This window comes from Vicia villosa, linkage group LG7 (genome assembly GCF_029867415.1).
Source record: "Vicia villosa cultivar HV-30 ecotype Madison, WI linkage group LG7, Vvil1.0, whole genome shotgun sequence".
NCBI lineage: Eukaryota > Viridiplantae > Streptophyta > Magnoliopsida > Fabales > Fabaceae > Vicia > Vicia villosa.
In genome coordinates, this window is record NC_081186.1 from 105,371,442 (window position 1) to 105,388,338 (window position 16,897).

The window sequence follows — 16,897 nt, forward strand, 5'->3', positions numbered from 1 at the left end:
TAAATGATTTTAACATTTTGCCCGACATCCTTTTAATAAGTGTTTGATTTTAGAGTTTAGGGTTCTGCCTTGCATGGAAAATTTTGGACTAGTATTTTGGATTTAGTTTCTTAAAGGCTCCCCTTTGTTATCTCTTAATTTAATCAACATCGATTGTCACGGCTCTTATCTATCATACTAGGATGGCTATGACTCTAAGGATTTAGTTATAATCGGTGAAGTAGTTAGTAAAAGAAAAAAAAGGGGAAAACAATTGAAGTCATCCATCAAGTTGTGATTTATATAGAATGTTATTAGTCCTTTCTTGCAGTAGATTGATAGAACCTTTTGTAACTTGAAAATGATTCTAAAACTTTGCTCGTAATCATTTTCAGGAAGTGTCTAATAGTAGTTTCTGTCAATCTGACGTGGAAAATTTTGGATCAGTAAGTGGGACCGAGACTTCTAATGGTTACCCTTCGGTATCTCATGATTTAATCAATATTGATTGTCTTGGCTCTGACCTATCATATGAAGATGGTTACAACTGTAAGGATTTAGTAATAATTGGTGAAGAAGTCTGTCAAAGCAACAAAGGGAAACAAATCGAAGCCCTTCATCAAGTTGTGGTGTGTCTAATGTTATCCGTTATTTTTTGTACTAGATTAATATTATACTTTCTTACTTATAACTGATTTTAACATTTTGACCAAAATCCCTTTCAGGAAGTGTCTGATTATACTTCTTGCCAGTCTGCTGTGAAAAGTTTTGGATCAGTAAGTGGAATTGAGTCTTCTAGTTGTTACTCTTTGGTATCACATAATTTAATGGATGTTGATTGCCATGACTCTTATCTATCATATGACGGAAATGAATTAATTTTGTTTTGGTATAAATATACAACGTAGATTCATATTTTTATTCACAAGAACCCCTGGATAATGTCGATATACCTTCCATAAGTTAGCATATTTTATTTGGTTGTCAAAATAGGACCTAGTTTTGATGAAGAGTACATTTAAAAGTAGTGCTTTGTATGATGTGACAATGAAGGACAAATGATCTTACCATGGTTTTCTGTTTTTTTTTTGGTGTTAAAGTTACCACTTGAATGTGTCCCATAGTCTTCTTTATTTGTTTCTCACATATTGTAATTTACAATGTAGGTCATTGTGCACGACGTGATGGACATTGATGATGATGATGATGACGACGACTCTGATGATTTAGTGATAATTGATGAAGTTAGTAAAAGTAAAAAGGAGAAGACCATTGAAACCATTCATCAAGCAGTGGTTTGTATAAGATGTTATTTGTGATATATTGAAGCATACTGATATTATCTTTTCTAATTTGTTAAATGATTTATCGTTTTGCTTGGAATATTTTTCTAGGATGTGTTTGATTATATGTTTTGTTAGCCCAGTGTTGGTTACGCTTTGGTATCATATTATTTTAATCAACGATTCAATATAATGGTTATGACTTTGATGTAGATACTGATAACTTTTTGGAAGATTATTCTGATGAAGGTGTGTATGCTATATTACAGGAACAATTGGATAATGTCGATATACCGTGTGGAATTGAAGCACCTGTTACTTTGTTGCCAGAATCTGACCTTGATTCAAAGAAGAAAAATACATCTGAAAGTAATTCCTTGCACGATACACAGTCAGACGCTACAAATAGTCATGTGACGACATCCTCTCAGACTTCTCGGTCATTAGAATCCAACTACTCCCGAATCTATGGTTTAGCTAGCAATCCATACAAGCCACCGGCTTCCACTAATTTTGAAAGTGCTACAAAGGCAGCTAGCATTTGCAATTCATATTCCATGAATCAAGTAATTTTTTATGTTTTGATAGGTTTATAATCAATGGTTTCAGTCATTCGTTGCTCTTATGACTACATTGATAGTTTTCGGAAGATTCTACTAATGTGATAAGTTCATTTTATTACAGGTGCACATGGATAATATCGATATACCAGGAAGAACTGAAGTACGTTTTACTTTGTTTAGTGAATCTGGCATAGGTTTAAAGAGTACATTTGAAAGTAGTACCCGGTATAATACTCAATCAGAAGCTACAAATAGCAATCCAAGCAAGCCACCAACTTCCAATAATTTTGTAAATGCTACGAAGGTAGCTAGTGCTTGCAACTCATCTTCCGTGAATCGGGTAAATTTTTATGTTTTGATATTTGTATAATCAATGTTTATAGTCCTTCATTGCTCTTATGACTATATTTATAATTTTCGGAAGATTCTACTAATATTATAAAGTACACTTTATCACAGACACAATTGAATGATACACAATCACAAGCTTCAAATAGTTCTTCAACTACCTCATCTCGGTCTTCTCAATCATTGGAGCGCGACAACTTAAAAAATCAAGGATCTACTGTGGGGGCTTCTAACTTGCAAAACAAAATAGATAATACATACCAGTCTACGAGGATACACTTGTTTCCTCCTTCTCCATTATTTTATCAAGCTACTCCAAATAAGAGGAAGTCAACTGCACCAAACTCATCAACTTCCGCTAATTTTGAAAGCGGTAAAAAGGTAGCTAGCAATTACAGTTAATCATGCATGAATCAGGAAATGTTTGTATATGCTCTAGTGACTACATTGACATTTCTTTTACCATATATTTATACTGAAATTATGCGTTATTACAGGCACGCTTGGATCATGTTGATATACCTTGTGTAGTTGAGGCACCTTTTACTTCGTTTTCAGAATCTAACCTAGGTTCGAGGCAGAGTACATTTGCAAGTTGTACCCGATATGATACTCAATCAAAAGCTACAAAAAGTCATTCGACAACTTCCTATCAGGCTTCTCGGTCATTAGAACACGACAACTCCAACAATCAAGGATTTACTACCGGTGGTTCTAATTTACAAAGTAATTCGACAACTTTCTTGTCTTCTCGTCCATTATATTATCAAGCTAGACCAAATCCGCCAACTTCCGCTAATTTTGAAAGTGCTAAAAAGGTAGCAAGTAATTTCAGTTCATCCTCCATGAATTAGGAAATGTTTTATATTTGCTCTAGTGACTCCATTAACAGTTCTTTTTCCATAAGATTATACTGAAACTATGCCTTATTACAGGCACGCTTGGATAATGTTAATATACCTCGTGTAGTTGAGGAACCTGTTACTTTGTTACCAGAATCTATCCTAAGTTCGAGGCAGAGTACATTTGAAAGTAGTACTCAATATGGCACACAATCAAAAACTACAAGCAGTCATTTGACAACTTCCTCTCAACCTTCTCGGTCATTAGAGCGCAACAACTCCAAAAATCAAGGATCAACTATGGGTGGTTCAAGTTTGCAAAACAAAATAGATATCACATATTATTCTACCAGGATAAACTTGTCTTCTCCTCCTCCATTAGTTCATCAAGCTATCCCTAATAAGAGGAAATTTATTGCACAAAATCCATCAACTTCTTCTAATTTTGAAAGCGCTAAAAAGGTAGCTAGCATTTTCAGTTCATACTGCATTGACATTTCTTTTTTCAGAAGATTATACTGAAATTATGCTTTATTACAGGCCCGTTTGGATAATGTCAATATATCTCGTGAAATTGAGGCACCTTTTACTTCATTTCCTGAATCTAACCTAAGTTCAAGGAAGAGTACAATTGAAAGTAGTACTCGGCATGGCACAAAATCAAAGGCTGCAAATAGTTATTTGATGGCCTCCTCTCAACCTTCTCGGTTATCAGAGCCTGCTCACTCCAAAACCCCGGGATCTACTATGGGTAGTCCTACTTTGCAAATCGAAATGGATAATGATGATCACTCTTTTGGCATAGGGTTGTCTGCTTCTCAATTATATTCCCGAGCTGCTCTTAGTAAAGAGAAATCAGCTGCACCACAACGTGCTCAATCATCTAACTCAAAGACGTTTTCGAATCCCTTCCACGCTCCAACACAATCTGTTAGGTTTGGTTCAAAAAACCATGGTTTGTTTCGAAATCCAGAGGCCATGGAGCCACCAACTTCCACTAATTTTCAAAGAGCTAAGAAGTCACCTAATATTTGTACTTTATCCTCCATGAATCAGGTAATCTTTATTTTTTGATAAGTTTAAATTTAATGTTGATGGCCATTACTCTAATGACTACATTGACATATTTTCAAAAGGTTACACTGATGTGATAAGTATGCTTTATTGCAGGAACCTTTTACTATGTTTAGTTCTTATATGGAATTGCCTTCTCCTCCATTATTTCCTCAAACAGTCTCTTGTAAGAAGAAAACTACAAGTGGTAAGAAGGCAACATGCAATAGCTCTAAAGAAAGTCATGCGACGAGCTCCTCTAAGCCTTCTCGGTCATTAGGTTCCGGTAATTATAAAATCCAAGAATCTATAATGTGTAGTTCTAATTTTCAAATCAAATTTGATAGTTTTGATCACTCTTGTGAAACATTGTTGTCTTGTTTAAAATTATCCTCTCAAGGTGCTCGTACTCTTATGGAACAGGATTGTCTTCTCCTCTATTATTAACTCAAGCTGTCCCTAGTAAGAAGACATCTGAAGCTGCCTCTAGTAAGAAGAAATCTGAAGCTGCCACAAGTAAGAAGAAATCAGATCCTCCTAAGAAGCTGCTACAAGGAACAGGGTTATCTTCTCCTCTATTATTAACTCAAGGTGCCACTGGTAAGAAGAAATCTGAAGCTTCCTCTAGTAAGAAGAAATCTCAAGCTGCCACTAGTAAGAAGAAACCAGATCCTCCTAAGAAGCTGCTACAAGCAACAGGGTTGTCTTGTCCTCTATTATTAACTCAAGGTGCCACTAGTAAGAAATCTGAAGCTTCGTCTAGTAAGAAGAAATCCCAAGCTGCATCTAGTAAGAAGAAATCAGCTTCCCCTAAGAAGTTGCAAGCAAGCAAGTCATCAACTGCCCCCAATTCTAAAAGTTGTAAGCAGATAGCTGGCATTACAGGCTCCTCTCAGCTTTCTCGGTCATTAGTGCTCTGTAACTCTTCTGCAATAGAGTCGTCTTCATTAGTGCTCGGTAACTCTTCTGCAATAGAGTCGTCTTCATTAGTGCTCGGTAACTCTTCTGCAACAGAGTCGTCTTCTGTAGATGCTCCCAATTGTCTTCTCCTTGAGTATAAATGGCAAGTGCTATAAAAGCAAAACTATTTTCCAAAAATTATATTTTCCTTTACTATGGTTTTAAAATTAACTGTTTAAGAATTAATTTTGGTTTCAGAATTTTGAAGACTATTGTGAGGCCTTTTGTCACCTTTGTTCATGATATTTTTGGGGGCACACAATGCAGACATAGAAGGTGCTCAAGTGATTTGTTTAATCAAAGATGGGGTCAAGATGTCGGCGAGGGTAACAAAAGTTTCCCAAATTGACCTATGAATGTTATTTTTACTTGGATTTATGAATGAGCTTCTGTGAGTTTGGAAGTTTTGGCTTAGGATTGAAAAATTTATTTATATATCCAATTTGAGACTTGGTGCAAAAGTCTCTTTGCAAATTGCATCTAATCCAAACTGGTTATTATTTTAAAAAGCACTTAGTAGTTATACTAAATGCTAGCACATAATTTTATGGTCGGATACACATATCGTATACTTTGCTTTTTGTCGTTTGTTTCACTTTTTTCACTTTTTGTCGTATTTAAATTTAGTTAAATTACAAGAGTTCTTAATAGAGTGTGCTGATTACATATGAAAGGCACTGTTTCCGTGTTGCTCTAGGCCTTGAATTAGTCAAATCAGTAGAAACCTTGGTCAGAAAAAATGTAAGCTGTGTTTTTTGCTGTAACACTCCAATGTTACTATTTCATTTAAACACCAAAATGATAAAATCTAATGTTTTTGCTGCATAAATGGTCTAAACAGATATTGAATTAATATTAATTGCAATTTGCAACTTTAAGAGCACACTTCTACACTTGATTGAGTTCTAAGAAGACAGAATAAGTCAATAAGCTTTTATCTACTTTAGCAGAATTTTTTTTCTCTTCTCAAGACAGCCTTTTTTCTCCCACTCTTGTAGCCATTTTTCTCTTCTCAATAAATCGATTGAATCGGTCATCAAATCCGATTTTAATCACATTAAAATTAACTTTTACTAATTTTTTTTTATATCATTTATCTCCTATCCCTATGTAATCCAATCCATCTCTTTCCATTCCTAAAATAAAAAATTACTCATTAAAATAAAACGAAGAACATTCCAAAAAAATAATAGAATGATGTAAACCTATAAGAAAGAAAATTGGGATATTCCCTTCTTTATCCAAGTATTCCGCATCAAATACAGGAATCAATAATTATTTCAGAATCAAATTTAATTTTACAAATACAACAAAATATTTTTAATCATTAATTAAAAAACTAACACTAATCCCAGTTTAATAACACTTGAAATTTTTGTCATAATAATAAAAAAATAGTAGTTAGATTTCCTGGTCATCATCATCATCACTTGGAAAAGAATAACTAAACTGGATCCTCAAATCTAATCTAACCGTAAACGAATCACATTCTCTTTTTTTATTTATTTCTACTTTATTCCATTATTAAACTATTAATATTAATAACATTTTTTCATTTTTTCATTGCACTCTAACCAACTTCGTGAATTCTAAAATCCAATTAGGGTTATTCATTCCAAATCCCTTCGCAACCGGCAATGGAGTACATCCAGAGCCGCGTGGAGCCATGGATGAGAGAGCAAGGAGCGAGGCTCATGAAGGTTTCCTGGGGCCCACTCCAATGGCGGATGAGATGGCCATGGACTAACCACCGCGAGCAGAAGAAGCGGATCAAGGAGGAGTATGAACGGCGACGGAAGCAGCTTAACGATCTCTGTTTAGCGCTTAAGACTGAATCTCTATCCGATTTACAGGATCTTCTCTGTTGCATGGTTCTCTCCGAGTGCGTTTACAAGGTTTTTCTTCCATTTCATTGTTTGTGCTCAATTCATGTTGTTGAGTTTGTGATTCATTGCTTCAGTTGCAGTTTTTAGGTTGAAGACTGTGAATTAGTTGCTTAGATTAAATTAAACCGAATTTTCTGATGATTTTTTGATAATTGATGTATGGAGGTCTTGTTTTCATAGTGGATAGTTAATATTAGAAAATTTTCAGTTTTAACGAGAATGAGGTTGGAGTTAGCGATGGGATTTTGATATATACAAAATTAAACATTAATTAAAGAGCCAGTTTAAGTAAACATAAATACTCATTAATATAAAAATATGCATAATTAAAGAATTTAAAGTAAAGAGCAATAAAACTTAAACAGAGAAGAAGAACTTAATGGAAGTAAACTAAAAGTAGGAAGAAAGACGAAGCGATTGTTTGTGAGATAGAACATAATTCCACAAAGGACATAATATTGCCCTTAACCGAGTTCAAATTGACAAGGGATTTTGATAAAAAAAAGGATCTGACGAATTTCGTCCCAAAACCCTAAAATACGGACATAATTACAGCCGCAACGAGCGCTATTGCTGACGGAGGCTTGCAGCCCAAAAACATTGCACCGACCAGACCACTGCGCTATTCCGCTATAGTGCGCTATTGACAAAGAGGACTATGTCTTGCTTGTATCAGTTTTAAATCTAAGTACTGTTGAACTGCTTTTAAACACGGTAGTGAATCAGAAGAGGTATCTTCAATGTAGGTATAAAGAAAATAATTCATTTTATTAATGATATGATGCTACAACAACTATATTTTAAATTTGAAAACTGCAATACATTTGCAAAAATATATTTGAAAAAGTTCCGTAGAAGTATGAACTCTGTAATTGAAGGGTGTTTGTGATTGATTTGAGATAAAGATTTTGGTCTACTTTTTAGTTATAATTAAGCGCACCATTTGGGCTTTTATTATAGGAAAATAAAAAGTTGACGTCAAATAGGAATTTCTTCTCTATAGTAGAAATATTCAGTCGTTTCAAGTTATGCTGTAAAAATGGAAAAAATATTATACTTGCTCTGATTGCAATCGACATGTAATGGTACTCTGAATTGCGTGGGGCGTAATTATTGCCACTCTTATTCTACTTCATTTGGGTTGTGTCAAGCTTGGTAGAGATTTCTCTATGTTCTTAGGGTCACTCCTCGAGCTTTAGTATGTTGGGGCCTGGGGGGTTTAGTTTAATATGTTGCATATTTTCATTATTAAGACTATTCTCTCTCTATTACCTTTATTATAGTTTTCTCAGAAACTCTTGGCCAGTTCCCTGTTTTCCTTATTTTGAGAGATTCTCTCATGTATATAAATCTGTACATTTTCATTTTGTAATGTAGACAATTCATTCCACATTATTCAAGTGAATAAAATTAAGAACAACTGGAACTTGGTGCTACAAAGCACTGGCCAATGGCCATGGTAAAATCTAAGAGTTGGATCCATTGTGGGTCTATTGTAGATAAGACAAACTTATCTCGCATTTGTAGAGGCATTAGCAAGTAGGCTGATTTGGAAAATATATTGGTGACTGCTGTTTAGCTGAGTGCAACTATCATTAGAAAATATATTGGTAAACAATAATTTTGGAATTACCTGCATATTATATGTCCTTCAAGACTCATACAAGTACTACAAATAACATAGGAACTTTAATGAGTTTTTATGTGTACAATGCTTGCTTGAACGTACGTTGGCTACAATCCAACATAAACTTACATTTATCTGTGACTTCTCTATATCTCAGAGGCCTGCTACTGAGATGATTCGAGCTGTAAATAAATTTAAGGCCAATTTTGGAGGACAAATTGTTGCTCTGGAGCGGGTGCAACCCTCATCAGATCATGTTCCTCATAGGTTTGTCATTCACCCTTTTGATATTGTATTAATTGCATATACGGCTCTACGTCTTTTGACATGTAGTGGTTTTGATCCTCCTTTTAAAGTTCACCATTTATTTCTTGAAAAAAAATATAATTATATCAGATTTTATTTGAGAGAGAGAGAGAGAGAGGAGAGTGAGGGGTTGTCAATAGTGCACAATAGCTGTGAGGAGAACGAAGGCTGGTCACTACAGCATCCTCTCCCGCGTCTGCGTTGCTCTTACTGCAGCAAACCTTGCGCCACTTTTGCAGTGAATATAGGGGGAATAATGGAACTATTACACCGCCCCATGAGTGCGTGCTGAAATGCCCAGAAATGCCCTCTGAAATTAAACATTTGGGCTTTTTGTGGGGTGTTTTATGGATTTCCGCCTAAAAACACATCAGAACATCTCTGGAGATTTCAGGGCTTGTTTCCTTGTCTCTCTCACGCTTTCTTGTGGCTGTCTATTGCTGCTCTCTGTTTATTCTCTTTCCCGCCTCTCCGGAGATCCTGGGCACAACCTGCTGCCATTTCCGAAGACCTGCTACCTGTGATTCCTTTTTACTCTCCCCGTGACTCTTTAAGCCACCTAATTTTCTTGCTAATTATGAATGTCATTAGCTTTGAATGGTTTTATCATTTTTGAGAATTTATGTCTATATACATAATGTAATCTATAAACAATTTCAGAATACCTACACCATTAGTCTTTTTATGGTTGGCCGCTCCATTCCACTATTAGTAATTGGGGATTGATAACACTGGTTTCAGTTAGTTTGTTTTGTTTTGTTTCTTTGACAATCTAGCATGTGAGTCTCTCAACAGCTCACATTGCTAAGAAGAAATTATTAAATAATTGCAATTTCTTTATTTGTAATCAGTTAGATTTTTGGATTGTCTTTTAAAGTAGAATTTTGTATTCCACTTTTAACCTGTGGTTTTTCTTGTAAGTCTATAATGTTTTGCAGCGTAGGGTTGAATGTTTTGAACTGTCATACTTATTTAATTAGTTATGTTGTCACAGGTATTTATTGGCAGAGACTGGGGACACTTTATTTGCTTCCTTTATTGGAACAAAGCAATACAAGTTAGTTTTTCATATACTTATGTCTTATCATTTAAATTCATTACAGCTTCTGGAATTTTTACCTTTTAATTTTGCTGAAAGGGATGTAATTGCTGATGCAAATATACTTCAAGGTGCAATCTTTCATGAAGATGTTGCTGAAGAATCAGATGCACATGCAGCAACTGAATCTGATAAGGGAGAAAATCAAAATGGAAAAGAATACATGTGGAATCCTCTAGAATCCAGGTCTAAACAAACGAAGAGTAAATATAAACCTGCTGCCCATAGGGTAAATAACATTGTCCTCTATCTTATATATTTTTGTTTGTATTAATTCCTAGATTCTTATACTCTTTGGAAAATAACAAATAAGATTTATAGACTATAGTTGGGAATTTTAATTATGACCCAATTGTTTCAAAAAGTTGTGATGGGTCCTGGAATCCATCTTACTGTTTGAGCCTATGCAGACTCAAATAGTTGATCTTTTTAAAACTATAGGGAGTTAAGACCCCTTTTGAACTTTCAATTGCCTTAATTATTGTAAGTTGTTCTTATAGTTAGCGATAGAGGAAGATGTAGCAAAACTATAGGCAAAATCATGAAGTAAGAATTAAATTTAACTAGTGTCATTGGGCATGGTTTACAATATGACATGGTGTTATGGTGCTATTTGATCCATATGGCTAATGCCATCTAGTCATTATAGATTTTTGTTGCTTTTTGTTCTGGATACTTTGTAATATATAGACCATTTATGTAAATTATGTCTTCCTGTTAAAATAAATTCCCCCATTATTTCTCAGGGTTTCATGGCCCGTGCCAAAGGAATACCTGCATTAGAATTATACAAGCTTGCTCAAAAGAAGAAACGCAAGCTTGTTTTGTGTGGCCATTCACTTGGAGGAGCAGTGAGTTTTGCTTCATTCATCTTAGTTTCAAAATATTACTTAACGTGATTGAGCAATTTGCATATACTAAGTTCCTATTATTCTACTTAGGTAGCAGCATTAGCTACTCTTGCCATTTTGAGAGTAATGGCTGCTTCATCTTCATCAAAGGAAAATGGGAATGTCTCTATTAAATGTATCACATTTTCTCAACCACCTGTTGGAAATGCTGCTTTGAAGGAGTAGGTTTTCCTTGTGTTTCTTTTCTTCTATTCTTAAATTGTTAGCTGCTTGTCCACTGAAAAAAAGTTGTTAGCCGCTGATATTTTGTTCGAACATGAAAAACTAGAATATTTATTAGTTATTTTGTTTGTTGTTTTTCTGTTTCAGCTACATTAATAGAAAAGGTTGGCGGCATTATTTCAGAAGTTATTGTATCCCAGAAGATTTGGTCCCCCGTATTTTATCTCCCGCATATTTCAGCCATTATAATGCTCAGTCTGGGCCAGAGCTTTCTGAAAGTGAAAGTAACAGCTTATTATTGAGAAAACAGGAAGAAGGGGTAGAAAAGCCAAAAGTCAATAATGGAGAACAGCTGGTTTTGGGAGTAGGTCCCGTGCAGAGATCCTTCTGGAGACTCTCAAGGCTAGTTCCTTTAGAAGGATTGCGAAGGCAATTTAGTAAGCATCAAGAAAGAAGAATAAGTTCTGTTGAAACAAATTCTTTGCCTGATTCTCTTGCCAATACCTTGATTGAGGATGAAGTGGTTCAACCGCGGTCACTTGAAATACAAGAGGGTTCTGATGGCATATCACTCAAGCCTTTTCCTGAAACAGATAAACATTCATTGGAGGTGTCAACAAATGGGAAAACAAATGCAAAGGCCAATGCCACAAATGGTGATGAAGGAAAATGGCACAAAGTACCTTATTTACCATCATATGTACCATTTGGACAGGTAGATGTTAGGAACATATGATTCATTACAGTTTCTGTTGCTGTCACCAAAGATGCTAAAGTTTTTTTAATAGAAGTTTGTTTGTGCTTTGCTTATAATCTCCTTCTTGTGTTTGTTTTTAGTATTATTTTGGTTTATTTTTTGTTGTTTTATCCTTTTCCTGCATAGCATGATAGTGGTGCTACCATGTCTGAATAAAATTTTCTCATCAAAACCTGTTTTATGCAAGACAGCTTTATTTATTGGAGAATTCCTCTGTAGAGTCACTATCAGGTGCAGAGTACTCAAAGTTGACATCGGTATGAACTTCTTTTTACTGCTTATCAAAGTCCTTTCCATTTTGGTCTTAGCATATATGATCAAACCTTGTCGTCTTTACGAGTGCAATAGTGTAAGTTCTCTCATTTTGTTTGCTTTCTTCTGGCAAAGGCATTTTCAGGTCAAATCAATGATTGCTGAATTGAGGGAAAGATTTCAATCACATTCAATGAAATCATACCGATCTCGGTTTCAGAGGTAATCATCTTTCTTATCATGTTGCGTATAATAGAGTTGTTAATTTTAGTTTTGAATATTATTACACTTAAATGACCATACTGGCCTACATATTCCCAAGACCAGATCATATCTAAACTAATTTTCCTTGTTGCCTATTGTGTATTATTTCAATAATACATCCTCACAGCTCCTTGAATCCTGGCTCAGTGGGATATTTATTGGTTACTGAAGCATGATGGCACCTTTTAACATTACTAATTGATTATGTTTTGAATCCAAGTAATCTCTCTTCTTTTACCCTTTTATGGTTGCAGAATCTTTGACTTATGTATGAATGACGATGCGTCATCTTTCTTAGGGATTGAGCAATGGCAACAGGTTTCTCATCTACAACAATGGCTCGGGCTTGCAGCTGCAGACACTGTTGAGCTCGGGCATATAGTAGAGTCTCCTACTATACGTACTGCAACTTCTATTGTTCCTCTAGGATGGAATGGTGTGCCTGGAGCAAAAAATGGAGAACCTCTGAAAGTTGATATTACTGGTTTCGGATTGCATCTCTGTACACTTGTTCACGCTCAAGTGAATGGTGACTGGTATTGTCATTACCCAATAAAATATTACTTACAGACGTAGTGTTCTTATAAATAATTATGTCCGATTAATACCAGTCCTTAAGACTAGTGTTAAGAATACTTAAGGTGAGTGAAATTTTTATTGGGAAAGAAAGCATTTATTGCACTGTTGTGTTTCCAATGTAACAAGTGTTTTCTTTTCCAATAAGAACTTTCAACATGTGTATTATTAATACCACAAGGCTGGTGTTAACATTTTACCTCATAAATTTATGACGACTAATTAAATATGTTTTGAAAGGGAAGCCATGTTGTAGAGGTTGGAGTTGCGTCTTTGTGGCTAAGGGGGTGGTTGGAAGAGGCTATTTGGAGTTATCTTATGAGTTATGGCATAAGTGTTTTGAGGAGCTTACTAAAAGTGGAAACCATTTTTTTAAAAGCAACTATCTCCGATATGCTAATAAGCTATTTTAAGCTTATTTTTCATAAGCTCCCCATGATAGCTTATAAAAATAGTTTATAGAGAGGTTTTAAAAAATTTACTTCTATTTTCTCTCTATTTGTAAAAACAGCTTATGCATAAGCTCTTATATGAGAATTGATTACTGAGTAGGCATTTAATTAAGTTTATACAACATTCCCTATAAGGTTATGGGTTCAAGTTGTGGAATTAGTTTCTTGCAAATGCAAAATAAAGTTGTCTACAATAGACCCAAATGGATCTGGCCCTTCACTAAGCGACCCCCGACTATGGCATGGTCTAGTGATGTCTGAGCAAATAGGTTTCTAAAGCCATCAAGCTAGTATTATGGTAATAGAATTGTTTTTGTGATGTCTGTCTTCTATTAAATAATGCAGTTCCTGAATGGGCTTGTGCATGACGTTTAATTTTCCCATTTAATCTGCAAATTAGACAATGTGCTTGACGTTTACTTTTCCCATTTAATCTAACCGTATATTCATTATACAGATTCCTCGATTAGTGATATAGGACAAGGAGTTAATAGCACAGTGCCATGCAACTTATAAATTGAAATATATAAACATTCAAGTCGCTTTTTCTGTTTCTCAGTTCATGTTTATTGCCTATAAAATAATTTCCTTCGCATCTTGAGGTGTGTGATGTACTGAGTGTATTTATATCTTACTTAGGTGTTCAACTACCGTTGAATCCTTTCCTTCTGCACCAAACTATTCTTCAAATCAAGAAATTCAGCCTGAGTTACAAAAGATGAGAGTATTAATTGGTGCTCCGCAAAGAACGCCTCCAAAACATCAAACAGTGTTGGACTCTTTGATGCCTGCTTTTACCTCTGTTGATTCAAAGACTGCCGGTAGTTCAGCATCTGTTGACAAGGATAAGTGTGTCCGTCCAGAAAGTTTAAATAACTTTTTAATATTTTGCACCAGTGATTTTACAACTGTTTCCAAAGAGGTTCATTTGAGAACTCGTAGAGTACGATTAGTTGGGCTGGAGGTATATACAAATTTTTCTCGAGTCAAAGTGTGATTCCTTTTATTATTCATCTACTTACTTTCATGAGCTGGCTTATATGCAGGGATCGGGTAAAACTACTCTTTTAAAGGCAATCATGAATAAATGTAAACCAAGCACTGCAGCTTATGATGATGCAGTTTCAGATATTGACGTGCAAGAAGTTATTGCTGATGGTTTGTGCTATTGTGACTCTGCCGGAATAAATATGCAGGTTTTCTCTTGGTCTTTGTTTTTCCCTACAAAGTGGGCCCGTGCTTGATACACTTGGTTATTTTTAAAATTTTATTACTATTGATAGAAGAAAATACAATATATTCTTCTTCTCATGTTTCATTTTCCTTTGAGTGAAACCTAATATTAGCCTGTAGAATCTGGTCATGTTTTCAATTAAAATATGCTAGTACCAGATACAAAAATCACAATAGGACAAAATGGTGTCGCATAATCTTTCTATGTAGCTGACCGCCTGACCCCAACAAGTAGGAGATAGCTACTACTGTTGTTCTATGTTGATGTTTTGTAATAATTGATCAATTCTACTTCATCGTACTTTTTTATTTCTAGTATTAACATGGTCTGGCCCCTTTATTTATGGATACTAGAAGGTCGAAACACTCCTAAAACATTTTTTTCCAGGAAGGTTATGGTGTTATACATCTATATTTTTGTAAAAAATAGTCTTTATCATCAATTATTTATTGTGCTGCAATTTTTTAGTATTGACTACCATTTTTACCAAGAGTTAATATGATGCCAAAACTCAGAGTAAATTATTGCTCTTAATTGATAAATATTTGTGCTGATTCTAGATACTTACTAATAGAAGGAAAATATTTTTATAGTCAGATGGTGCCAAATATAGTAGTTAAGTAAATGTTTCATGCGTTCATGGTTGGCTTTAAGAGCTTGGCTTAGCGGCAGAGCAACATTTTGTTAAAAAGGTGCTAGGTGGAAAATAGACAGTGCAATTTGAATTGGTTAAAATATATAGTAGTGATGTTCATTTGCTTTTTCATTTAATTGTTTTTCAGGAACTGAAATCGGAAACCTCTCGCTTCAAGGATGAACTGTGGGCTGGTATTCAAGATCTAAATAGAAAGACAGATTTAATTGTTCTTGTTCATAACTTATCCCATACTATACCTCGATATAGTGATTCAAATGGAACTCAACAGAAGCCAGTCCTGTCACTTTTCTTGGATGAAGCCAAATGTCTTGGAATTCCTTGGGTTATTGCAATAACAAATAAATTTGCAGTTAGTGCTCACCATCAAAAGGCAGCAATTGATGCTGCTTTGAAAGCTTACCAAGTATCTCCTACCTCAGTTGAAGTTATAAACTCCTGCCCATACGTTATGCCTGGTTTTGCTGGGACTTCTTTATCATGGGATGCAACTAATGCAGAATCCAATAATAGGGTGGGTGCTCAAAAGCTTTTATTTGCTCCTATCAATTTTGTTAGGAGGCCTTTTCTGAAAAAGGAGATTGTTCTTCAAGTTGAAGGTGTCTCCGCGCTATGTCAGCAAATCCATCGCATTCTTCGCAGTCACGAAGAGTCTTCGTTTCAGGTGGAGAAAACTTAACTTCATGGTTTTGTATATATTGTATTTTCCTTTATTTGGTTGATTCCAAGATGGTAGTAGTAGTAGTAGTAGTAGGGAATTTTAGTTTAACGTAACACTTTAACACTGTCCAAACACTTTATGATAGGGTGAAGTTTATGTTTGTTCCACCACTTTGAAAACGGGACACATTAGTTTAATGAATCTACATGAATTTATTGAGTTACTGATAGGTGTACGCTAATCACAATGAAACTTTTGAGTTTGAAGCTCAGTTGTTTATATTTTTTGGGATTCTGTTTCAAGTGAAACTTTGTTACTTTATCAATAAACATTTTGTTGACGCTCACTATCTATTGATCTTCTTTATTGCAAAATTTCAAATTTCTTATGATAATGCACACTTAATTTTATTCCTTTTTTTAATGCTTATAATATCACAGGAACTTGCCAGAGATAGACTAATGATGGAGTTAGCGAGAGAGCAAAGAATATCAAATGATGGAAGTAAAAATGGTGTAGGCAAGGCAATTTCATTGAATTCTGCTGCCGTAGGCGCATCCCTTGGGGCTGGTCTTGGGTTTGTCCTGGCGATTGTAATGGGGGCAGCGTCAGCGCTGAGGAAGCCCTGAAGACCAAATTCCTTTCATAATTACCCTGGTGCCTTATTAATAGAAGTTGAATTCTTTCTTACCCTTGTTCATATATTTTTTTTACTAGGTCTTTCTGTCATATAGCAAGATATGGCCACCCATATATTAATTTGTTAATGTAAATCCTCCAGTTTTATGCCTCAGTGTAATTAGATTGGAATAGGGGATGACTTCAAATGAATTTGTCTTAGGCTCAGCCTAATACATTTTTGTGTGTGAACAATTTTGTCTTTAGGTTTTCTATTTTAAAAATATTTATTTACTTATGGTGTAAATTTCAACCCATTGTCACAGCTGTCACGATGATTACCCGCTCCGTTTTTTTAGAACAAATTCGTTATATAATGAAATAAATTAACCAAGATACGTAATATAAG

The 16,897-nt window shown here is 34.9% G+C and overlaps 2 protein-coding genes across 4 annotated transcripts; both read left to right on the forward strand.

Annotated features, from left to right (window-relative positions):
• The first annotated feature begins 617 nt into the window (after positions 1-617).
• Positions 618-5,144, forward strand: LOC131619921 (uncharacterized). The gene is made up of 11 exons (XM_058890958.1): positions 618-626; positions 705-755; positions 1,146-1,274; positions 1,532-1,828; positions 1,947-2,165; positions 2,285-2,554; positions 2,671-2,991; positions 3,109-3,477; positions 3,556-4,071; positions 4,186-4,354; positions 4,492-5,144. Exons 1-11 carry the CDS (start codon positions 618-620, stop codon positions 5,142-5,144), a joined length of 3,003 nt encoding a protein of 1,000 aa, XP_058746941.1.
• Positions 5,145-6,373: 1,229 nt separating this feature from the next.
• LOC131616393 (uncharacterized) lies at positions 6,374-16,737 on the forward strand. 3 transcript variants are annotated; one of them, XM_058887710.1, is made up of 15 exons: positions 6,374-6,502; positions 6,633-6,923; positions 8,699-8,808; positions 9,842-9,904; positions 9,986-10,175; positions 10,693-10,797; positions 10,888-11,018; positions 11,167-11,734; positions 11,968-12,033; positions 12,174-12,250; positions 12,547-12,828; positions 13,960-14,284; positions 14,367-14,516; positions 15,337-15,873; positions 16,311-16,737. In XM_058887710.1, exons 2-15 carry the CDS (start codon positions 6,666-6,668, stop codon positions 16,497-16,499), a joined length of 3,051 nt encoding a protein of 1,016 aa, XP_058743693.1. In that variant the 5' UTR covers positions 6,374-6,502; positions 6,633-6,665; the 3' UTR covers positions 16,500-16,737. The 3 variants fall into 3 exon arrangements, with proteins under 3 accessions (XP_058743693.1, XP_058743695.1, XP_058743694.1); XM_058887711.1 differs by lacking the exon at positions 6,374-6,502 and having other exon boundaries at positions 6,783-6,923; positions 10,018-10,175; XM_058887712.1 differs by lacking the exons at positions 6,374-6,502; positions 15,337-15,873 and having other exon boundaries at positions 6,532-6,923.
• The last annotated feature ends 160 nt before the right edge of the window (positions 16,738-16,897 follow it).

Excerpts from the sequence above, each read along its gene's own strand:
- LOC131619921 (XM_058890958.1), top strand. Across the intron at positions 2,555-2,670 it reads ATTTTGAAAGCGGTAAAAAG|GCACGCTTGGATCATGTTGA; the intron begins GTAGCTAGCAAT and ends GCGTTATTACAG. Across the intron at positions 4,072-4,185 it reads CTTTATCCTCCATGAATCAG|GAACCTTTTACTATGTTTAG; the intron begins GTAATCTTTATT and ends GCTTTATTGCAG.
- LOC131616393 (XM_058887710.1), top strand. The coding sequence starts at position 6,666 with ATGGAGTACATCCAGAGCCGCGTGGAGCCATGGATGAGAGAGCAAGGA. Across the intron at positions 6,924-8,698 it reads TCTCCGAGTGCGTTTACAAG|AGGCCTGCTACTGAGATGAT; the intron begins GTTTTTCTTCCA and ends TCTATATCTCAG. Across the intron at positions 15,874-16,310 it reads ACGAAGAGTCTTCGTTTCAG|GAACTTGCCAGAGATAGACT; the intron begins GTGGAGAAAACT and ends ATAATATCACAG.